Raw genomic sequence first — 24297 nt, 5'->3', positions numbered from 1 at the left:
ACAGCTGCACAAAGAGAATGAGCTCACAGCCGGCTCAGATCTAAAGCCCAGTGAAATTAATCAAAGCCTGTCACAAACATCTGTGTAACTGAGTCGTGTACTGTTGCAAATAAAAAAACACTGGCGAAAACTGGAAAATTGGAACTAAATATGAGAACTGCGTTTGAGTTTCTCACCGGCACTAAGCTGAAGACTCTTACTCCGACAGGTGAGATTGATGGAGGCGACGACGCTGAAATGTTGCTGACCTGCGTCATGTCATCGCTCAGGTTTAAAAAAGATTCATACGATGTCAAACACGACAACAACAGCTCTGCGCACAGCGGCCCTCCTCCGTCCGCAGCCTGGCAGGTGACATTTCTAGCTTTAACACACCCCACACACACACACATTCAAGGACAACACACACTTCAATCCATCTCTCTCAGATCACACAAGTGCGTCCATACAAGCAAGCAGACGGGTATGTTTTCACATGCACACACGACAGATTTGAAGGGACAACTGCGCTGCAATTTGTCTTTAGCACCATGTCCTCTACGAGACGAGCAGGTCCCGTAACACTGTCATTAGTGGCTGCTTTAAAATTCAGCTGGACTCCAGCCACCAGCTGAACAGTCCCATGCTATTATTAGCTCCTATCTGTTTGTCACTTACGTAACTTATACAATAGAGCCACAAATAGTAGACTGTGTACATGGTGGGTGCTTGGCTATAAATTAACTTTCAGTTCTATGATGTCAAAAATTAGGAGCATGGAGATATGAGAAAAAATGAAATTGGAATAATTACTGTCATCGTGCCATTAATCTAAATAACTTGCAATCAGCTTTTAAAAGTTTTAAACTTCCCGTATTATGCTAATTTTCAGGTATGTACTTGTACTTTTTAAAAGGTGCTATTTAAATTGTCAAAACACAGTTTTTAACATACTGTCAGCTTATATATACCTGTATTCACCTTCTGTGGGTTTTAGCATCAGTCCGAAAAAGCCCAGTAAACTCTGATTGGTCAGTTTTTCTGGATTATCTGCGCTCTCTCTGACTTTGCATCGTGACTGCACTGTAGTGCTCATTTAAGTCTTGCTTAAATGAACCATCTGTGTACAAAGCAACACTCAGCCTGCGTCCAGCCTCCCTTTCACTTGCCGTAGGTGATTCTTCTGCTGATCACCTGTAAGGCTTTAGAAATAAATCAGGACCCTGAATACATTCATGAACTTCTGAACCTTTGCCCTTCAGGCAGGGTCATGGACTATATAAAAGAAGCAGATGCAGCCTCCAGGTTTTAAAAGTGAAGCCAATGCACAAGTGCCTTTAACCGGCATTATTTCTCGTGACCAGCAAGGGGCGACTCCACTGGTTGCAAAAAAAAAAAGTCGGACTCTATAAAAGTCAATGAGAAAATGATCCTACTTCTCACATGATTTATTTCCACAGTAAATATTTTCCTAATGAGTTCATGATTAATTACTGGTTTCAAGTTTTCCACAACACAGCATGATGTTCATTTTGTAAATTATGGACCCATTTACAGCAGAATAGAAGGTAAAGCAGGGTATATTTTAGGGCTTGGCTACTTTGTGATTGACAAGTCGCTGCCAACGCAACCTGTCAGTCAGGACAGACCTCTGATTCTCTGCCAGTCTCTCATTACTCGGCTTAAATCATGTCGGGTTCTTGCCAAACAAGCAGTGTTTTTTTTCTGTCTTTGAAACTGTATAAACATGTTTAAATGGCCCAAGTTTTAATGAGCTGATTCAAGACAGACAGGGAGAGAAAGAGGGAGGGACTGCGACTGAGCGAGGGAACGAGACGGCAAAAAAGTGGAGAATGGCGGGAGAAAGAGACAGGCATGTGAGAGAGAGACGGGAAATGAGAGGGGAGGGGGTGCAAGTTGACGTGGTTGGCAATGTTTACTTCTCTGAGGCAGTGGGAGAGATAAGAAACATGCAGTGAAGAGCTGCGATCATCAGCTGCACGCCACGTCGCCATGGATCGCTGTGCGCAGCCTACTTTGCCAAAGCTATCATGCACGAGACAACAGACTATTAAAATGAGGAAAAGAAGAAGAAGTCGTGCGAGGAAACATCACCTTTTAGCTTGAAATAAATACTGTAATATAAAAAAAAAAATACATTTCTTTTACTGTAGTAATTCAGTTTTTTTAATTTGACTCCATCGCAACACTTCTGCCATGGGTCGGGCTCGCTTTGCTCTAACTTTGCAGGTTCATGAAGGATTGGGCCTGAATTTTTGAGCCCGGCTGAGCTCTAAATCAGGACAGGGGCATAGCTTAAGGCAGATCTATGGCACTGTGTATATTTAAATAGACTTGAACTTGTTTTTGGGTGCTGCCAATTGCCAATATAGGTCGACGTGCTTAGTGTCCTGTTTTTGCACTTTTGTCTTCTGTATGAAATGTTGTATTGTTTGTTTTTTTTCTCTTTGTTTCTTTATTTCTCTTGTCTGTTACCTGCCAAAGGACTACAGATGTAAATTAGCAGTCCTGCAAACTCCAGCATGTTTACGTTTGTATTTTATACTGATGTTCATTTATATGCTGGGTCCCTTTTAAATCAACATTAAGTTAAACACAAAGCTTAAGAAAAGTAGTCCACAGACAAATGTGTGACGTCATGGTGGCTACATCCACTTCTTTTATACAGTTTATGGGGAAGAGTCCAAGGTCATCTGACAAGACCATACGGTTCCTTTATCCAAAATCTCACCACAGTACAGACCAGCGTAAACTGAAAATGAAAGCTATGTAGTATCACTGCATTGTGTCTCACACTTGTTTTTTTGACATCTTGCTCCAGAGAAGTGCAAACATACTTACTTTTGATTAAAATCTCTTGTTTCTTTGCATATTTTGGGGAAATTGCAGAGTACCTTTCTTTGACTGCAGTGAATTTCAAACACTGAAAACTGCCAGCATGATGGATGAACTAAACATCTGGCTGAGAGCTGCTCTGATTGCAGTACAGTGAGGTCAAAAGTGGGATTATTCTGTAAAATTTAGAGCGATTCACATGAAAAAGCAGCAGAAGTGAAAGAACAGGACAAAACGTGGAAATGAAAGCACAGACAGCTCTTCTAACCTTCTCCGAGGCTGTATCGTAGGCGGGCGTCCCACGCCAGCACGGCCTCCTTACTGTCAAAGCCCAGTAGAGCAGCCTGGTTCAGGCAGAGGATGGTCAGAGTAAACGCCACACCTTCAAACCACTGTCCCACTTCCAGACCGCAGATCTCCTCCAAGGTCACGCTGACCCTCTCCTTGTTGCCCTGAGCTTTGTCGGACTTGTCTTTGAAAACCAGCAGCAAGAGGCAATCTGAAAGGAGTCAGAGAGTACATATGAGACACAACAATGGCAGAAACATAACTCTGATTGTGTCCATTAAAGTGTGTTTATTTAACGCTTATGAAACCAGGATGACTTTTCGTGTGCAGCATTTAGCCGCCTTTCACAAGTATTTAAAACCTTTGATATCGGAGCAAATTGTTTTGATTACTTTTGAAAACACGGAAAAAAGGAAATTAGCAACTTTGCAAGAAATGTGGTGCAAACTGCAAAAAATAGTGAAAGGTGACAAGAAAAATGACCTGAAAAAGACAAGAGGGAGAGTAAATTACCAGAAAATTGACAAAAATAAGGAGAAAAAGCCAAGAAAACGAATTATTCTAATCATATATTTATTTTAGCTTTTTTCCCCCAAAGTCATTTCCTTGTTTGTTGTTTATTGATTTTTTTAATTTTATTTATTTATTTAGACTTTTTTGTGTGCTAATTTGCAGGGAATGTTCTTTTGTAACCTTTATAAACTTCATGTTAATTATTGTGTCATTTCTTATTAAGTTTCTCTGAGCTTTTTTGTGATGTTCTTCAAAGAAATGAAGTTGCTCAGGTTTCAAAGGGTTAAACTGCAGTTAACATTACATTTCTGTTTTATTTTAGACTAACAGTTCCCTGAAAATAACTGTAAACCATTCAAATCCATAATTAATTACATTGTCAAATACTAACAAGATGTTTTCGGACACACAGTAGCTGTTGTCCTGCAGTCTTTTGGCACCTTCAGACAATCAGTGTCAACTGACAAAACAAGACAGTGTGTGTGCATCTCACTCAGTCACACACATGCACTTCTTAACCCACATTACTGAGGCATGAGGGCAAACAGCTGTGATAACACTAACATCAAAGATCTGAAGAGGAGCAGCACTCAACCTCACGCTAACCTGTGGAGCATGTTAAGCTGTCCAGCACCAGATATCCAAGGAAACCTTTCTGTGTAACTCAATACAGCTACTTTATCACCTTGAATCCTTGTTTTCTTGTTCACAGAGTACAAAAAAGGCCAGAGGTGAGGAAAGTGTAGACAACTTCGAGATCAACATCAGGCAAGCTGAAGTGTCCTCTGTAAATGTGACTTAATACCAAGTAGAAATTTACACTTTTATGGTGCATCTAAAAATACAACAGGGCTCAGACTATCACTGTTTAGGGTCAATAAGGGTCAATAAGATTTTGAGCTTGTGGAATTAAATTAGAAATATTTTCAAAACTGGGGTTCAGACTTTGAAAACCTGAGGAAAAACTCTGCAAGAGGAATGAAAACTTGTGAAATAAAGTACGAAAAGAAATTCAACTAATGTAATAGAAAAAGGGTTGTTTTGGAGAAAATAAGGAGGAAAACTAATTTGTGGTGCAACAGTGAGGTTACAATTAAAGAGACTCAATGTAGGAAATTCAAATTAACAAATAAATGCACAGGTAGGTACATTTATAAAGACATGAACCAATTTCAACCATGCTTTTTCTCTGACATAAGGGAAAACATTTGCTCTTTATATGTACTTATTCAAAAACATACATGGACCTTCTGTTTTGTATTTGTACTCAAATCTTTACAAAAACTGCTGTTTTTTTCTGAGTCTTGGTGTGAACTTGCTGTTTAACCTTAATTTTTAGCTATTTTTGCTTTTAATTTCTGCAAAAACACTTTTCCTACGACATTACTTGAATTTCGCTTTCACAGTTTTTCACAGTGAGTTTTGAACCTTTTTCTACTTTATTTCAAGGACATAGTGAAATAAAGTTAAACAAGATTTTTAACACTGTTTATAACTAAATAATGTAGCAGAAGAAAAGGGTTATTTTGTAGAAAATAAGGAGAAAAACTAGCTAAAAGTTGTGGTGCAACACCGAGGTAACACAAAACAAGATGAGACTCAAAGAAGCAAATTCAAATGAACAAATGAATCCAAATGAAGGCACATTTAAAATGATAAATTCATTTGAATCATGCTTTTACAGCCGAATTAATGGAAAACATTTGCACTTTACATGTACTCGTTTATAAACCCACTTGAACCTTCTGCTTTGTACCTGTACTCAAGTCTTCACAAAAAATGCTGTTTTTTCTATGAGTCTTGGTGTGAGCTCGCTGTTTCCCCTCAACTTTTAGCTAGTTTTACTCTTAATTTTTACAAAAACATTTCTACATTTTTTAAATTCCTCGTGCAGTTTTGTCACAGCGTGTTTTGAACACCCTTTTCTACTTCATTTCACGAACTTCAAATCTTTTTTCTCCTTAAAGCCCACAGACAAGGCCCAAATTATGAAAATGCAAACACAAACAACACAAGTGTCCATGCAACTGGACAGCACATGCAGGACAGCACCTGATACGTTCAACTTGCTAGCTTGCTCCTCTGTGGCGCAGCTAGCATTAAATGTTTACCCAAATCTTTACAAATATCGACAAACTAGTTTGAAATGTGCACACTGGGCGTTAAAAACGGTGTTTCTTACCTGCTACAGGCGACGGCTTGCGGAGAACGAGCCACCTAGTTTTCCACTGTGGAAGAAAACAAAACAAACCTTTTTTTTAAGCACGTTTAAAGTGCGCTGAATTGTTTCTGTCGTGTCCGTTGGGAAATTTAAGTCATGCTAAACAACCTTTTTTCCATCTCGGAGTCTGGCATATCCCTCCACGACAACAGAATCCGTCATCTTCAGTCATGGTTCCTGACAGCTGCACGGTCGCTGCCTGAATGAGGGGTCACTTTCAAAATAGCTGCTCTCTCTGCTGCTTGTGGGGCGCAAACTCGCCCCCAGCAAGGCACATGGAAAATGGCACGACCAGTATCTGTCTGTGTGTCTGTGTCTGTGTGTCTGTGCTGCTGCCACCTGGGCTGATTAACACCAACTGTTACTGGAGGACACTGTTACATGCTTCTCATACCACACATACCACATTTTATAGTTCGTAAAGTCCACTGTGTGATGATTTAGGCTTTTACATTGGCGGAAAAATACTATGATATAGTACGTGTGTTTTCTTTGGTGTACAATGACCTGAAAATAAGAACTGTTGTGATTTCCCTTCCCTTAGATGAACTGTTTTGGTAAATAGTCATCCATAAATCCCGCCATTCAGCACTGCCATGTTGCTACGGTGGCCCGGAAGGGACAAATCGAGCACTGGCTCCAGATAGGGTCATTCGCGTTTTTTGTCGGCCATTGAAGTTTGCAGCCACTCAACAATGAAGACAGTTGGGAAAAAAAAAAAAGTTGGGAAAAAATGTTTTGATTTGGGGTTTTTTTTCGTGAAACTGCTTTATTCAGTGTTTTTACCCTTACCCTATATCCCCAAATTGATATCTTTTAAAAACAGTAGGAATGACAACAAGTAACTTCACAAGACATGAGCCTAAAATTTGCAACAAAAAAAAAACATTGAGAAATTATCTGAAAATAAGCTAAATGTACACAAAAACAAAATCAAAGAGAATGACCCAAACGAGTGCTGATTTTTTAAAAGTATTTGTTTGGTATATTTTATATATGTATTTGTTCTGTAAAATAATTTCAAAAATAAAATTATTATAATTCTAAATATATATTATGGACATTTAACCAGAAAGGTTGTCCACAGGAGGTTACAGTAACAATTCCATTACATGCAACAATATTCCATGACTTTTCCAAATCTTTAAATGGCTTTTGCTAATTCCAGTACTTTGCCAAGCCTGCGAAAAGTGATTGTGAAATTCCATGACTTTTTCCAGTTTCCCATGACTGTGGGAACCCTGATAATTATATGCTTGATGTGAAGAACTGGTGGCTAAAATAATGAGTTATGTTGAAATAGCAGATAAAATGGAAGTGAACAAAGTGCTGAAATACAGTGAAGCATCAGTTGAAGAACAAGCGCTGAATGATGCTTACGTTCAAGCGTGGCAAGAAAAGATTTTGGCAACTCTTAAGATGTTATATTTTTCAGTTCACTTTACAGTTTCACAGTTAGTGTCTTAATTGACTGTTCTTGATCCTTTGTGACATTGTTGAGAGCTTCAGGAAAAGCTTGTAAGTGCACCTAGAGTTGGGATTGTTTTTCAAAAATACTTCAACTACCTAAAACAGTATAAATTCATGTGTCTTAATTACACTCAGAGCTTCATCAAGTCAGTAACGGTTTATTCAGTCTCACAATGTTTCACAGTTAAAAAAGATAACCTATAAACTTCCACAAGCATTACAAATAAAAACCGAATACATTATAGTAAAATATCACATATATTAAAGCTAATTTCCAGGTAATGTTCATTCATGACGCCTTGGGTTTGCGTCTGATCACTGAATTGATCCAATCGATATAGTTGACCACTTTGGTGTAAACACCCGGTTTTCCAGAGCGGCCGCAGCCCTCTCCCCAGCTGATGATCCCATACAGGAAGCTGACATCATTCCTCGCACAAGCCAGAGGGCCCCCGGAGTCGCCCTGGGGAAACACAGTTTTAAAAAAACAGTAGATCCAGTCCACACACATAAACATACATGCACAGATCAAAGCCGAGTCACACAAACAGCTGAGTCACACACTTGAAAGCTAATATAAAAAAATTGCGCTCTACCCAGGAGGTAAACAGATAACGGTGACATTTAATTTAAGAGATGGGAGTTTAAATATTTTTACACCGCAGGTTGAGTAGGTAGTCTGGGGCTGCAGACATCTCTGCGATGTTCAGACCCTCGCTAACTTCACTCAGGGGAATCCCTGCTGCCATCTTAAATGCCGTTAACTCTGATACCGCGAGTCATCTTTCTGATATTGACCCTTTCAGAGCCAGGGGAGGAGCTCAGCAACTGTGTGGGCTCCAGGAGTCTATTTTGCCCTGAACATTTTTATGATCAGTCGTAATTTCCAACACTCCAATGCAATCAGACTAAACAAAACAGAAGACAGTTGCCCAAGCTCTTCATAAATTAAACTTAAACTTGTCTTATGGTAAGCAGTTACAAGGTGGAGATTTATTCAAACTAAATTAAAATGGGGTGCAAAACACAAACTAGATATTTTTACTACATATTTACACCTATTAAAAGGACATTTAAATAATAATAAAGCAACCAGCTTTGTATCTTAACAATATGGATAGAGTGTGAAAATGAACTGTAGTAAACTCAAATAAAAAAAATTGCTGGCTCTAAGGGCGTTGTTTGAACAACAGATTGTACTTTTGCATTTTTGTATGCCCGCCATCATGGAGCAGATTGAGAAAGACCTGTCCCCTCTCTCTCAAACTCAGATAAAACTGTAAAACTTAACTACTGTATTGTCTATTTCTGTCCTAAAATGTCTTCAGACACACATTTTAGTGTCCTGTTTGGCTGTAATATGAGAATCTGTAAACAGGAAGTGGGCACCATACTGTTTTCTGTTTCGTGAAATCCTGCTTTTATTAAATGTATTATGATTACCCATTACTTGTTTTTAGAAACATATTTTAAATTACTGTGTCAAACCGGACAAGTGTTCATCACATCACTCACCAGTGGGAGCGTTTATAGGTCTGCTGCAGCGCAGTGCATTCTGGTAGTTGTAGGTGTTCTACCTCTATAGCAAAAGAGAATGCCAAAGCCCCTTTCCTCTGTTTTCTCCACTAATTTAGCACCAATTTTAAAAGTATTTGCATCTTTCTACTACATAAACAGCATAGTTTTATGAAAAGACCATCTTTCCAGCAGAGAAATACTTCTTTAACTAACAGGTGTAGCCGTTATGTGGCTAATGGAACCAACTGATGAAGCTGATGCAAACGTGGGAGTTTAAAGATTAAAAGAGGTGATGAGTTAAGGTCAACACATCTGACGTAGCTATTATCAAATCATGTAAACTGGAATTCTTTAAATTACATTTCACAAAAACAACACAATCCACCTCAAACTATAAAAAGTTATGGCGCTTATGTCTGACAAAATAAGCTTTCTAAGATGCTTTCATTTGTTTTGGGTTTTTTTTACCCTGACATACCCATCCACTTGACAGGTTTGGATTGAATCAGTCTGTTTCAAAATGTTTTCCTACCTGGCAGGCATCGACACAGCCGTTGAGCCCCGCGCAAATCATGTCAGCAGTGACATGGTTGCCATAAACATCTGGCTTCCTACAAGCGTCATGAGAAATCAGTCTCACTCCAGCCTCCTGCAGACTAGAGTAACCCTCTGCCTCTGTCAAAATAAAGCAGAAATAACTCATTACATTACAATAAGTTGAAATTTTGTTAACCCCCCCCCCCATAGTCACTGAAAATAAAGTGTTTACTGTTACTTTGAGTTGTCAGTTAATTATTGATTTTTCAATTATTTTGTCGACACGTTGTAATTAAGGCCTCAACACACCCATAGCCCACCCACACAGGTGTTTCCGCTCATGCTGTCTGATTAGACCGCTTCTCTGACTGTGTGGGCGTGAACTGACTGTGCTTTATTAACATCGCCCTCACTCTCCTTTTTGCGTCATCATCTGTCAGGGCGGAACAATTAACACAGTTATTATTATTATTGTATGACAACACGTAATTTTTCCAGCTCAGCTCCCTCCAAATTTCAACCTGTCAAAATTTTTATTTAGCAAAAGCCAATCAAAACACCTGTGTGGGTGCACAGGAGCCATTAAGTGACAAATCAACAAACACAACACATTAAATCATAACTAAAATAACTGTCCTGTAATAAATACCAAAATATGTAGCTGTATCCAGACGTCAGAGCCAAATATAGGTTGTTGCTTTTGAATGGTTGCCAGCTCTGGTGTTATCCCACATTTTTAGCGTCTGTACTAACTAAGACATTTCTAAGTTGTCAGATTTTAATGGTAAAACCAAGTTTAGTAAATCATTTTTTTTTGGAAGTCAGTAGTTTATAAGAATCTTATAAGAAATTTACACACAGTCATAGTGATGCATTTGCACACATCATGCTTAGAACAAGTGCATTGACAGTAAAGACAAAACTCCTGTCACAGTGAAGCTAAAGTGCAAAACAACACTGGCTCTGCTCTGAATATACAAACAAATTAATTATTTATTTGCGTTGCGCTGCTCATACCACATAAACCATCTGTTCCAGCGTATGAATGAAGACAGGTGTTAACATGATGACACTGAAATGATTTCCTCATCACTCACTCTCATGCATGTGTCCCCAGCCACTAATAGCACAGCAGTAGTCATCAGGGAACGTCATGCTTTTGTCTGGGAGACAGATGGGTCTGATGAACGGGGTTCTCCTCACACATCGCCCGTCCTTCTTCGCCAGTTTGACCAGAACTGCCAAACAGAAACGCAATGTTATGAAACAGCCGTGCAACAAAAAGTGGAGTTAAAATGATGAAACAAGTGGCAGACTTGGAGACTCCAATGCCCAATGAAAATGGCACACCCAACAGCCAGTGTGTGTGTGTGTATGTGTGTGTATACGTGAGAATGTGTGTGTTCATGCGGGGGAGCACAGGGACACAGCTGCTCAGTGACGCACAGCTGTGCACGCAGACTGGGGTGAGTTTGTGTGTTTCTGAATGGAGACAGGAGGTCTTCTAGTTTATGTGAGTCACTGGTGTGTGTGTGTGTGTGTGTGTGTGTGTGTGTGTGCATTTTACTGCTTACCAATGTCATGTAGTGTTGGATTAAACACCGAGAACTGTTTTGGAAAGATGTACTGCTCCACTCCGAATGTCCTGGTGTTGGGATCGGTGACGTTGTATCTCTGCTGGCCGAGCACAACTCGAATCTGAGACTTCAGAGGGCTGAAGAAAGACACACTATTATCAGTCGATGCAAACTACATACTCAAAAAACTCGTGACCGTCTGTTAGTCCAACATTTTATTCCAGAGCCAAGTTACCTCGACGACACCCAGCTGAATTTTCGTGAACTTTGCTGTGAATGATGAGGATGAACCCCATGACCTTTCGTTTAGAACCACCATTAATCTCAAGTTTACATGTTTGCACAAGAGCTATTAAAATCTAAAGGGCAGATTTTGATGAAATCTGTCATTTATGTTCCCCAGAAAATAAACGCTTTCCATTTTAAAATGTGCTTTAATGAGCTTGTGACACTTCTACTTCCACTGCTTGCAAGTCTCTAAAAGAAGCTAAAACTCGAGTAAGTTGTTGATGATGCTCAACACTTATTTGCTGTAAATGCTCGCCTGGCGTATAAACCAAAAAAGTAGGGCTGTCAATTTTAGGGGGGAGTTTTTTGGTTTGTTTTTTTGCTGTGTTGTGCAGTGTACTTCTGGGGCGTTTTGTTCTCCAGATTTAGCTGCGGAGTGAGTGCTCTTGACTTTCACTGTTCTCTATGGAACAAAGCAAAGTGCGGACATACAGACAGCAGCTCAGAGGATGAGAGAGGAGAGACCTTCTGCTGAGAGGTGGTGAATTTACAGCTCAAAGCAACTTATAAGATACAGTCTCTGGCTTTTGTTTGATATCTAGTATGTTGCTGCACATTTCCTACCCATCATTAGCACCGGTAGCTTGTTTACTATATTACATGAATGCCTCTGTCACATTGAACATCCCGCTGATCCAGTTCAAACTTTAAAACTTTGTATGGAAAACAAAATGAATCGTTGAATATTCATATTTCAACAGCCAAATTCCATTCAACTGGCATAATTCTGAGTCGAGTGCAGCCCTACAAAAAGTTTCAAGCTTTACTTCTGCAGTATGCAGCCCACTAAATATGCACAGGAGTGTTTTTCCGGGAACCCGACTTCCCGATCAGCCTTTACGCTTTACATTGTGATGATGTCACATTTTTTAAACCACTTTTCTCTGCTCAAAGATAGTTTTACAGTTATAATACCTTCAAGGATAAAAACGTTATGATAGAAAGTCTCATAATTGACTTTGTTTGCAATTTGTGGTCTCCTGTCAACAATAGTGGCCTGTGGGGAAAATGCTTTTAAGGACAAGGGACTTTTTTTCATTGCAACACCGTGACGGCCGCTGGGAAAATTTAGAAACAAGGCTGAGCAGCGTTGGTGAGGGGCCTTGGTGTAAAGAACATAGTGAACTCTTGCTCTGCTTTAAACAACATTTGTGCGTGACAGCGTGTTTCGAAGGAAGCCTTTTAGAGATCATATGCTGTATCCTTTTTTTCAAACAGCAGCTTTCTGAAGATAAACGCACTTCCATACACTGCCAGTGATATCCACTTACGTGATGTAACATTTTGGCTGAAGATATTTGAACTTGAACATGACTACACATGCCTGTCTGCCGACATCAAAAGGGAAATGTATGCACATGCATGTAAACAGCATCTGTGCGTGAGACGTTTTTAGGTTTTCCTCGAACTGCATGCTTGTCTAAATATAGTGTGTTCATAAAGCTGTGATGCTGAAGGGTCAAAGTCTCTGAATCACGTTGCGACCTCTTGTTGCAGAGCAACGGTCAGAATCAGTAAAAATAATGCTCTCCTCTGATCCATTCATTGATGACTCAAACTGAGCGTTTTCAGCCTTTTATAGACGGGCTGAAAACGGCCTCCAAGAGTACAAAATGGATTTTTAGTTCCAAAGTTTCAGAAAGACTTTGTGACATTTTTCACACTTTGTTACAGCTTAACTGTATGTGCTATATGTTGACTTAAAAAGGCTACAAGACCTTCTCCTTTTCTGTAGGGACATAAATACAAATATTAACATCCATTGCAGCTTAAGTGCTTTCATAACATACTTGCGGAAGAAGCAGTGAGCCGCAGAGACGATCCAGCAAGAGGAGATCAGAGTGCCGGCGCAGAAGTCTGACTGTCCAATGTAAATGGCCGCCATCCAGGGGTGAGTACCTGGCAGAGCTGAGTTTCCGCCCATTATCCTCCCCCTGGCAATCGACAACCTCTTCTTGTGCTTTTTCCCACACACGTGCTTTTTGGCTGTCTTGGGGGGCCTCGGTTTTTTAATGGCGGGCAGTGTGTTAAACGGAATAATCCTTCGTGCAGAAGCTGCATGAAGAAAACAAGTTTAAGGGCATGATTATTACAAACTATGACATAGTTGCTACTATAAGCTGCAAAAAGAACTAGAAAAAACTACAGTACTACAAACTGATCTAACAGCTAGAATATGTTGCTACACACTTCCTTAATACCTCTTCTGAATATTTTCATTTTTGTCGCAGGTTGATTCTCCCCTGCAAGAAGCAAGAAAAAAAAAAAAAGCTGTTCTATAGGGTGATAATGTCAGTGTAACAGAGCAACCTCATGCTAAAAATCATATGCTTAGGAGGGCAAAAGCTTTTGGATTGTGTGCATACAGCCAACTGTGCAAAATCCCACTCACCACATAAACATTTGGCTGCACCTGACATGACATGTTGATTCAGGGTGAGTCATGCTTTATTTCCCCCTTATCACATCTAGCCCACGTTTTAAAAAAAGCTCAGCCAAAACCAGCCAACTTGGCTGAATTCAACTTTTCAGTGCGGCGTGACTCAACGGAGATTAGCTGTATTCTCCGCGCTTTCTGTTTTTATCACAAACACTGGATTTCTAATTAAAAGTGTTTAATGAGGTGTTTTGAATTTGTCGCTGACTGTGATACATAATCAAGGCTGCAAGAGCGAAGATATGAAAATGATGCTTCGAGTGGCTTTGGTGAATAGTTTCAGCTCTTCATACTTTATGAAGATGAGTTCAACATTAAAACAAGGGTCTATAATAAGGGCAACTAAATGACCATCCTTGATGAGGTACATACAGACAAAAAAACTTTTTTGGCTTTGACTTAAGTAAGGGCACTGATTAACTGAAAGAAAGGGATTAATATTTTAGGGTCGGCAAGAATTTATTGCCAGTGCGAGCAAAGAAAGACAACAAAAAGAAGCTGTTTTGACGTGTCACATGAAGCTAACATATATTACACTTTAACCATATTGCAGAGCAGCAAAGCATATCAATACACACGTTCAGTGATTAAATGACCGACATTACACACTAATTACACATGCAATTAGGTTCCTTAACGCCCTATGATTTATTATCTTGTCTGACAAAATACGTCCAACGTCCACTAGCCTAATGACAACAAAAAAACACGACAAAACGCCCTTCCTGTGCCCCATTTACTCACACACAGGCATCACACAAGAGGGGACGTCACAGTACTCCCAGGAGATGGCGCCGTCAATTAGCGTGTAGCACCACGGCATCTTGTCTTTATCTGGGTTTCTACGCACACAGAAACACAATGGACAGAGTGTGTGTAGGTGCCGCACCATTGTTTTTAACACCACACATTACTCAGCGCAGTGCAGCAGCTAAATGGCTTACAGGAGCTCTGTCACTTTTGAACGTGGAGGCTGTGAACGATTTTTTTGATTTCACACATTTTGTTTAAATAATAAGGAGTAATGTTTCACTGAGCTGCAATATGGAACTTTTTAACTGCCAATAAAGGCACATCCGAGTGCAAGCCTTTCACACACTCTTGTGTACAAATTTGTGTGTTTGCTTGAAATGGGCTTTTCTTTGATGTTTTGGAGAACATGCCATTTGCTGTGGGTCTGCCATATGGCAGCTGGGTAGTCATAGCAACGGCTGAGGAAAGTGCTAAGAATTAGAAGAAAAGTGAATGTTGAAGAGATACTTTTTTTTAAAATCATACACAGGCTGAATCCACCGTGTGCTTCTTTAATGCTCACGGTGGTTTTATTGTTGCTGGTTGCCTCCGAGTCGACTTCCTCTGAGGGTTCATCCACATGAGCGACAAGTGTTGGAACATGAACTTCCCAGATAAGGGGTACAATGAGCAGGCAGCTGTGCTAGGGTAAAAAGTTGGATATTGCAGCTTTTAAGTAGAATTTATGTGAAAAGCTTAAGGGAATCTGGTGTTGAAGATAAGCCACTTGATGCTTTAGAAACCACAAAACATCTACTCATAATGTGACTACAACCAGAACAAGCAGGATGTCTCAACACACACCTGCAGTAGGAGTGTTTGCCGAGGCCCCTGAGGGGTGAGCCAACCACCGTGCCCACATGGAGCTCGTTATACAGCAGGTCTGAGTTCCACGCCACACACCGGACGCCGGACACCGTAGTGCTCACCACCCCTCTGTAATCTGTGCCCCTGTTGTTATAGCACTCTGTCTCCGGCTCTGCACACACGCGTATACACAAACCACAGGCGGAAACACACAAAACAAATAATCATGTCTCAATTGCTCTGCATAACACAGGTATGTAAACAAAATGAATGCAATCAGACAGCATTCAGATGTGTGATGACAGATCCCTTTCTTTCGCTCTAATATCAGTCCAAAAAATTATTAAAAAACTCTCCGTGCAGTAGTTTCAACACGAGTACAAGTTAAGCAACCTGCTCATGTCTTCACCTGCCATCATTAAACAAACCATTATCACACACACACACACACACACACACACACACACATGCATGGAAACACATGGACTGTATAAACATGTGCACATGCAAAATACACAAGAGGACACAAATTCAGAGAAACACTTTAGTGCTTCTTTTACTCACCGAGGCCGCAGTACGGACCGCTGTAGCCACGTCTGCAGTTACATACTTTCTTGCCGGTGGCTGTGATCATTCGACACGTTCCGTCATTGTGACAAGGGTTTGAACGGCACACTAGATACATAAAGGCAAAACTGGTCACGTCTTGATACCATACATACTGTATATTTCCAGAGTAAGCTATATAACAGAATATGTCTGTTTTACAAATGGCATAAAGCTGCATTAAGTGATTTTTTGTCCATTTGGGGGCAGCTGAAACAAGTCTGGAACATAGACACATCATTTATCATATATGGTAAGTTTGTTGCTTATCATGAGGGAAATACCTGACTTTTTACTTTACACCGCTTTCATGGCTTCTTTTTCAACCACAACAGGCAGCTCTTTTCAACAACAAAATAATACTATGATAAAGTCTTTGTACACCACGTGGCCAGCACCAGACACTAGACAGAAAAAGTTAGCACATAGCTGGTAAACATAGGGGAGCATTTAGCAGCTAAAGAACCAGATATTCCTCTCAGGAGTTGGTCTGCTGGTTGTATAAATAAGAAACTATTTGCCTGCATGATCGCAATGTAAACTGTAAAGGACAATAATACTGTGTGTCAGTGTTACATCTACAGCATGCTGTGCTGACCTCAAGTGGCAGGAAAATCAATTAATGCAGTATGAACAAAAGAAACTTCAAAACTGAAATTTGAATTTTTGATTTCTTTACCAATTGCGTAAAAAGCACAGCGCAAACTGGCCATGTGTTCTAATTTAATGTACATGTAGTATATCTGCCCCTGAGTATTCCCTGAAGATGTACTGCAACCTCTGCGAAATGTGCTGGAGAACAGTAACACCACATCTGCATTGGGGTCATCTAAAGTGCAAAGCCTCTGCGTCCAAACGTGTTTAAAGTATTTAATTTATCTTACTATAGTTTGAATGAGCCAAAAAATAGAAATTTAATGTCAGTGCGAAATGAAAATATAGTCTAATTTAATTTGAAAGCCAAGTCAAAGGACATTCGGGGTGCATTTAGGTTGAATTACAGATTTTTTTTCTGCTGTAAAATAAGCCCCTACCATCGTGACAAAAGACAGTTTCAGCTCAGGGAGCATGAAACTACCTTAGTGCCTTTCTCTTTTATGCCAGGGAATCCGTTAAATGCCCACGAACATCCCCCCAATGAGATGAAAGCACCTTACGGACCCATGGGGTGTGTCCTAAAACACCACTCCTGAGTCACAGTGAGTCATATAATCTGTCTATTCTTCCATGGCAAGGTTTGTGTTGTAACTATGGAGCCACGATCAAAGAGAAAGAGAATGTCTCCAGGCTGGGAGGAAACCTGACACTTGTATCTTTACAGGCTTGATAAGTAAGGAAAGGTTTATTAAATCAAAAAACCTAAAGGTGTCTTACAGTAAAGTGCATTTTTCTCCATTTTTGTCTGTATATCAGGTGTAATGTACATGTAGTATATCTGCAAAATACTCAGTGTCTGCTGCAAAATTAGCAAACTCTTATTAACTACATGTAAAGAAAGTTTACCTAACTGATCATCAGTTCAGCAGTTTGTGTTTAAGTGGTTGCAGATACATTTTCTTACTTGGTTTCCCTATCATCATCTCAACAAAAGCCGAGCCCAGAGGAAAAAAACAAGACACAGCTGAAGCAGAGCAACAGCAGAAAGCACATCTTACTTGTGTAGCGAACTCTTTCACACTTGATTTCCCCTGCCACACATGTGCACTGTTCCACATTACGGAGGTGAATTCGTCCCCAAGACTCTCCGATGTCATAATAGCGCAGGTGTACGGTTTCATAGCACTTCTCTGAAAAAAAAAAGCCGACACAACACATAAAAGGCAATAGGTTGAAATGTGAGAGGAGATTGAGGAGCTCAATAGAGCGTGCAGAGCAAAGTTTGATGGCTGAGCTGCGCAAGATGCATTTAAAGCGGATACATTTTTGTGTGTCTTTTTCCATTTTGGGTATGTGTGATTGTGATTTAAATGACTTTGATGCAGAGTGAAACCTCATAACAGAACTCTGACACTGAAGGCGAAACTTCTTTAGGTCACGTAAGAGAGAGAAGTAGAGCATGAAACCTCATTCTTGATTTTAGATATAAAAGTCTGACAAAAACTATTTCAAATGAAAATAAATAAATAGCACCCATGTGCACTTCATGATTATGCAAAGCATGTCACATAAAATACGTTTTTTAATCTTTTTTAGACATAACAATCTTAACATGAGGTTGATTTCTAAAGTCCTTCCAAAGCTTTCAAAAACAGGATCATTTGACAGAACTTCTGCTTCACAGGGCTGTAGTCAAGACCAACTTAACCGAGTCTATGTCAAGTCCAAGACCAGGTCCAAAGCAAATCAAGTTCTGCTCAAGACTACATTGTTTTAACGATGAATTTCCCAAACACGTTGTCATCTTACATTAGCTGAAGAATCTGTGTTAAAGGACTGAAGCAGCAAGTACAAAATTGGTGCTAGCCATAAATATTTTGTTTAGATGCCTCAAAAGCGTGTGGTTAAGACAAGCTTAAGAAACTTCCACATTTTGTTCTGTGGCATAACTACCTCACTCATGAACTTTGATGCTTTTACATGTGTTAAAAAAGGTGATTGCTGGCAAGCGACTATGTGAGATTGCAGAACATCATCACACCGAGCACAGCTTTACAGCCTTGTAGTGTTGGCAGCGTTAAAATCGTGGGACTGTAGCATGGTTCGTTCGTTACATTTTACTTTTGCACTGCATTTATACTTACAAAAAAAAAACAAAATTAAAAGTGGTGTTCATTTTTGAAGACTATCTTGCCAAAGAAAACGTGTAAGTATCAGAAATGTTTTGTTTACCACAGAGCTTATTTTGTGCAATTATTCAAAATCCAATGGAAAAAAACCCAGAGGCTTTTTATTGAGGGAACCAGGGTGATGTTCATTTCTGGGTCGACCAACAAAAAATAAAACCCTAACCCCTGCAGCACTCTATAGCTGAGCCCAAGACCAAGACATTGTTCATTCAACTAAATTCAAGTAACAAAACTAACAGAGATTTTTTTTTGTCAGAGTTCAAGAATGAAGTGAGGCTCATTTTAAGTTATGTTTGGAAATGTAGTTTACAGAATGAAATTATATCCGTGTTTCGCTCGTTTCCTTTAAATGTCATGAAACCGATGATAGAGTTCATAAGTTGACAAGTTTCCAGGGAATTATTTCCTGGCAGAGACTTCTGTTTCCTTCTGTGGCTGTCACATGATTGACAGTAAGCAGCCTGATGTGCACAACAAAATTCTCCGGTAAAAAACTTGTTTCAAAATGAATGAATGAATTCAGTAAATAATAATCATCATCAGGTGTACCTACTCTGCTCACAGAGTCTCCCAGTGAAGCTCTCAGGACAGGAGCACTCGAACGAGCGTCTGTGTGGGATCGACATGCAGACGCCTCCATTTTCACATGGATTCACCTGACATGGATCTGTGACTCTGCGTGACGAGTGGACCAAAACTAAAACGCACCAAGAAAAACACAATCAGACAACAAACAATACAGTAACATAATAAAAGTATTATCTTATTAAATGCACTTGTGTGTTTGGTAAACTAACCATCCGACTGAGTTTTATCGAGTGCGCAGAAGCCCCACTGCCGGTCTCGATCAAAATTGTGCGTCAGGGAGCACCTGCAACAGAAGAGTCAGACATATGATACAGTCACCAGTCCGTCACCTGCATTACAAATAGAAGAAACGTTTGTGACTAAATAAGGGTTGCACAATAAAACAATGTGACCGTGAGAAATTCATCAGCTATCAGAGATCATTTATGCTGAGGTATCCTTCCTTTTAACACCTCTAAATGTATGAGGCCATGAAGGAGAACGTTTCAAATGAATGAGGAGGACCGCTTTATGGCAATTTTGGATTTTCAGCCAAGCTCATAAATGGTTTTCTCAGTCGGTCAGTTTGCCACTTGGACTGATTTTCATCGCATTTTGTAAAGGCATTCATGGTTCTCAGAAAAATTAATTATTTCCTCTTTGTTTAATTCCCTGACTTTCCCTTTAGCGCCACGGGCAGCTTGACAAAAGTAGTTCTGAGTTAAATGTCCCAAAAGCAATTGGACTGATAGCCATAAAATTTGGAACAGATATTCACGTCCTCCTCAGGATGGATGTTATTAAGCGGGTTTCAAATAACCCTCAAATTGTGCAAATTAAAATATGCCTAATGGAAAAATGCCAGTTTTGAAAAAAAAAAAACTCCCATTTATTATATTATATATTATCTGAATATAATATAATAATATATTATATTAATAAATTATTTAGATTGATTTATTTTGTGCAGCCAAAAAAAAACAATCTGGATTTTTTTAAGCTTTAACAGTTTCACAGTCATGATACTGATACTGTAAACAGAAAGGTCTGCACACTGCAGCTCTCTTAATTTATTAACACATCCACAAGTAATGTGTCAAGCTAATGCTCTTCTTCAGACTTCTCCACATACTGATACTGTGACATTAAATTAAATGGGAGAGGATTTTATCCACCCCAAAATGACACCTTTCAAACCTACAAGTACTAACAAGCTGAAGATCTGTGACGTAAATGCAGCAATTTTTGAAGCCAGTTTGAGTCTGAGAAAAAAAAAAAAACCTCTCTAAACTATAACCAGTGGCACTCAATAACTCTGTGAATCATCTACTTCTTTAATCAAAGTATCATCAGCATATTTGTGCACCGCTCACTGAATCTGCAGTACACAATGACAACCCTATCTCGACATCAAGCTCATGAGCACATCGCAAAAGCATGCAGGGTCATATTGCAGTAACTTTATGTGTAGGTGGACCAGAGACGTTGGGCCATATATAATTGCATTCAAGTTGCTCCAACTTGCTGGCACCCACCCTTCTTGTTTCAATTCCAAGGAATGATGACTGGAAAGCCCTTCAGCAAGTTTTTTTCCTTTCAAAATAAAAACATCTAATAAAAACATTTTGCTGCTGTGTCAAAATCCGAAGCAATAAAAATGACAGTTGAACTGTGACAGCTGTTTATTCACCCTTCGGATAAACTGCAGGAAGTGGTTAGTGTATACTAACTTCAGCCGTAGTTACACTTTAAAGGGATAGTTCAGATTTTTTTGTTAGTGGGGTTGTATGGGATACTTATCCATAGTCAGTGTATTAGATACAGTAAATGTCAGTCGGCATGCCCTGAGTTTTGAAAAGCAGTCTGAAGTCCGACACAGAAGCTGCTGAGGGCCTCAGTTCCCGACTCTGCTCCCGTCAAAGCCACCACACTCAAGTGAGAAAAATTTTAGCTCACTGAACGCAGGAGCTGCCGGTCTCCTGTTGCTTCAATCTGCTCGTTAGTTTGTATTATGTGTGACTTTGGTGAATCCAAACTAAGTGGTTACGGCCAATGACCAATTTTCTAATGCCCATGAATTGAAGAACAATTTTATTTTGTTCAAATGTTTATTTTAACATAAAACGTGACAGTTTTAGTCGCGTGAAAAGGTTAAGATTATCTATGGCAAATGTTGACAAAACAACCATTTTCAGAGTGGAATGGAAGACAATGTATATGTTATATGATCATAAAATTATTTGGTTTACCATCAGAAGTGGGAAATATCTGGCATTTTTGGCTGATTTGTGGGCGATTTTGTGTTTCTCAATCTGCCTATAACATTACACTGCTTGGATTCCCACCATGAAAGGAATTTATTACATTATTTACAACAAAAACAAGGATGTTACCAATTATTTTTAGATTTAACAATGCAACGTCAGAAAAAAAATATCCTATTTCCCATATCTTAGCATTTATTAGACTTTCACAAAATGTATTTAAGTCAATTTAATATCAATTAAGGCCTTATTTTATGATTAATTGATTCAATGTATTTGAAGCCTTTTTAAAGATAGAGGAAACCCTGATCTGAATTACATCTGTAAGTGGATTTTCTACATTCTGTCTTACATCACCTTTAAATTTTGCTGGTTATTATAATATTATGATGTTCAAGTCGAGGCACACAAATCATGACAAGGCCCACCAACGATTCGGCAATGATCAATTTATTAAAACAAATTAGCTCATTACCTCATTAAATATTGCATTATGTTTCCTGATGACACAGTTCTTTAAATCCTTTATTACTGCAAGCTGTAATTGGGTGCGACTACACAACCAAATTACACACTGCATTAGTGTCCCTTCAGCAATTCACTGCGGCTACTGCATTGCACTGATGGAAAATACCAGAGTTTTGTTCAATTTAAGGTCCTGTCATGCAAACAGCTGTGACGTAACACCTGCAATATGTGTGAGAGTGTCGTAGACAAGGTGTGCGGTTTGTGAGTGATATGACTCGGCAGCACTTCTACCTGTCAGGTGTTGTCCAACGCAAGTGTGTGGTAACTTTGTGTGATTACGCGCACATTAGTGGTTGTTTGTGTAACCAAAACAGTAAATCCAGACAGGCTGGCTAATAAGGACTCACCATGGTCTTGAGGATAGTATGGTGAGGCAGTGATGATGAATCCTTCCACCCTGACGAAATGGGAATTTGCATTCTTTGCCCGTTGTAGTAAGAACTGGCATCAGAGCGAAAAAAAAAAGAGCTGTCAGTGATTTTCAGTGAGCACAGATGGGCAAAAACACAAAAGAATCAGAAAATGTCTGAAAAACATATGTGCGGTTTCCCCCTGCACCTCACACACAGAGACTCCTTTGATTTTGCACACAGCTCTGATCAGAGAACAGGAAAACAATGATCCTCTCCCCAGAAAGCTCAATCATGCTGTTACAAGACAGGTTACAGACCTATACAAGCACCAGCTCCCACATGCTTTAGATTTTTGTTGCAAAAACCACTGTCTCTGTTACTACAGCTGAGAAATATATCACATTCACTGCCAGGTCAATGTGCACCCCCTTCCCTCTTTTCTCCACTAAATCAAACACAGCACTGAAGTAAAACCTACCTTTCCTACTCTCCCTGTAGGGCTCTTTGGAGATGACTGTTTCATACCCAGGGACGAATATGCGCTAGAAACGAGAAAGAAAAGTTGTTGCACTTTTTATTGCTTTTTACGCACGCAAAATGGATAAAAGAAAATGCGCATGAAATGCTTAAACTTACCTCCCGCGTGCTGAAAACACAAGGTAGAAAAAGAAATATCAGGTATGCCATCTCGAAAGTTTGCATCTGTTGCTCCCTGGTGTCCGGAGAAGATTGTTTCCAGAAGTGGGAGCAGGGTCTCTCTGCCTGTCACGTTATATCTGACAGTTTCCGAGTCCTCAGCCTGCTTTTGGTCATAGGAAACTCTGCAAGTATTATCCTGTCCCTCACAATTTCAAGCTGTATTGAGTAAACCCGTTGCGTCATTAGGCTTGTCTATCTCTGAGGCATCTTATGTCCCGACTGGAGTTCCCTCTTCACCTCCTCTGAAGACGCCCAGCGTCTGTCACTGTGAAGTTGTCCCCGGAGAGAGGACAGACAAAACTTTGCAGAAGTAGAGACAGAGGTGGGGGCCGCCAGGCTGCAAAATCCCTCCTCTGCAGTCTCTGGGAACATGTAACGTTAACGCGTTACTCCGGTGTGGCGTTACTTTTTGCTGGTGCCGCAGTATATCCAATTAAATTGCTTTTTATTGTCTGGTTGTAAACTGGTTTGGTTTTTAATGAGGTCTTTATAAATAATACTTACTGCTGACAGGATTTTGCACGTGTGATAATGGTAATCATGAGCCGCTAACAGCGGGTGAATATTCAGATAACGTTAGCTAATTTGGGAGAGCTAATACCAATGCGAAACTATCTTCGCTGTCTGTTTTGTGTGGTTGTAAATGGGTTTTGTTAATAAATGTGTGTAAATATTAATACCTACTTTTGACAGTTCTTCACGGTTATCGTCAGTCGGAAATTGCAGGTGAACTTTAGGTCAACGCCAACATAACGGGGTTAATGCAATTAGCATACTACGCTAGTCTAACGGTCAAGTGTTAGTAACGATATGACGAATATTTTACAAAGCGATTTACGATGTAGTAACAAAAACACGGGGAAAATAACACTTTCATTAGAAGGTCGAATATGATTAAGTTAAAGTCATATGAAACCAGTTTAACCAGTTTTAATAATTTAGCCTGACGCTAATTTCAGCTAACGCTAGTTCCAGGCTACATGGGCTAACTCAGATAGCGTGGATAACGACGACGTAGAAGTTAGCTTTCGATTCGTAACTTCCGATTCGGCAGTTTTTGACATCTGGGCCACATTAAAGGAAGATGTGGAAAACGCAATGCTATCTACCTTATCTGCGTTTTGATAAATATTTTAGAGGTTCACAAATCCTTAACTGTCATCCATATCTTTTCCACCTAATTATAGTGATCATCAAGTCTCTGAAGGTAA

The 24297-nt window shown here is 39.7% G+C and overlaps 2 protein-coding genes across 10 annotated transcripts in view; both read right to left on the bottom strand.

The window, feature by feature from the left end:
• LOC121962183 (protein Dok-7-like) overlaps positions 1 to 6415 on the bottom strand; it is a 48391-nt gene extending 41976 nt beyond the window's left edge. For 2 of the 4 annotated variants that reach the window (XM_042512394.2, XM_042512395.2), the window contains exons 1-3: positions 5966 to 6414; positions 5819 to 5864; positions 3104 to 3334 (exon numbers count right to left, since the gene is read on the bottom strand). In XM_042512394.2, coding sequence (XP_042368328.2) covers positions 3104 to 3334; positions 5819 to 5864; positions 5966 to 6019 — 331 coding nt within the window. In that variant the 5' untranslated portion in view covers positions 6020 to 6414. Of the gene's footprint in view, positions 1 to 3103; positions 3335 to 5818; positions 5865 to 5965 lie in introns of all 4 variants that reach the window. The other 2 variants (XM_088073784.1, XM_042512396.2) reach the window with 2 other exon arrangements.
• A 1054-nt stretch (positions 6416 to 7469) lies between these two features.
• On the bottom strand, positions 7470 to 24131 carry hgfac (HGF activator). Of its 6 annotated transcripts, XM_088073761.1 has the most exons (16): positions 23771 to 24130; positions 23024 to 23448; positions 22867 to 22929; positions 22382 to 22488; positions 19473 to 19546; positions 19229 to 19372; positions 17545 to 17676; positions 15848 to 15958; positions 15281 to 15455; positions 14429 to 14526; positions 13449 to 13490; positions 13038 to 13302; positions 10957 to 11096; positions 10480 to 10620; positions 9378 to 9520; positions 7470 to 7790 (listed from the first exon to the last, which is right to left on the bottom strand). In XM_088073761.1, exons 2-16 carry the CDS (start codon positions 23087 to 23089, stop codon positions 7617 to 7619), a joined length of 1875 nt encoding a protein of 624 aa, XP_087929887.1. In that variant the 5' UTR covers positions 23090 to 23448; positions 23771 to 24130; the 3' UTR covers positions 7470 to 7616. The 6 variants fall into 6 exon arrangements, with proteins under 6 accessions (XP_087929887.1, XP_042368524.2, XP_087929885.1 ...); XM_042512590.2 differs by having other exon boundaries at positions 22382 to 22475; positions 22866 to 22929; positions 23024 to 24131; XM_088073759.1 differs by having other exon boundaries at positions 23024 to 24130.
• Between the last annotated feature and the right edge of the window lie 166 nt (positions 24132 to 24297).

This window comes from Plectropomus leopardus, chromosome 23, assembly GCF_026936395.1.
Source record: "Plectropomus leopardus strain MGB_pleo_1.0 chromosome 23, ASM2693639v1, whole genome shotgun sequence".
In the NCBI taxonomy this organism is placed as follows: domain Eukaryota; kingdom Metazoa; phylum Chordata; class Actinopteri; order Perciformes; family Serranidae; genus Plectropomus; species Plectropomus leopardus.
Note: the sequence above shows the minus strand (reverse complement) of the source record. Positions and strands in the feature narration are given on the sequence as shown.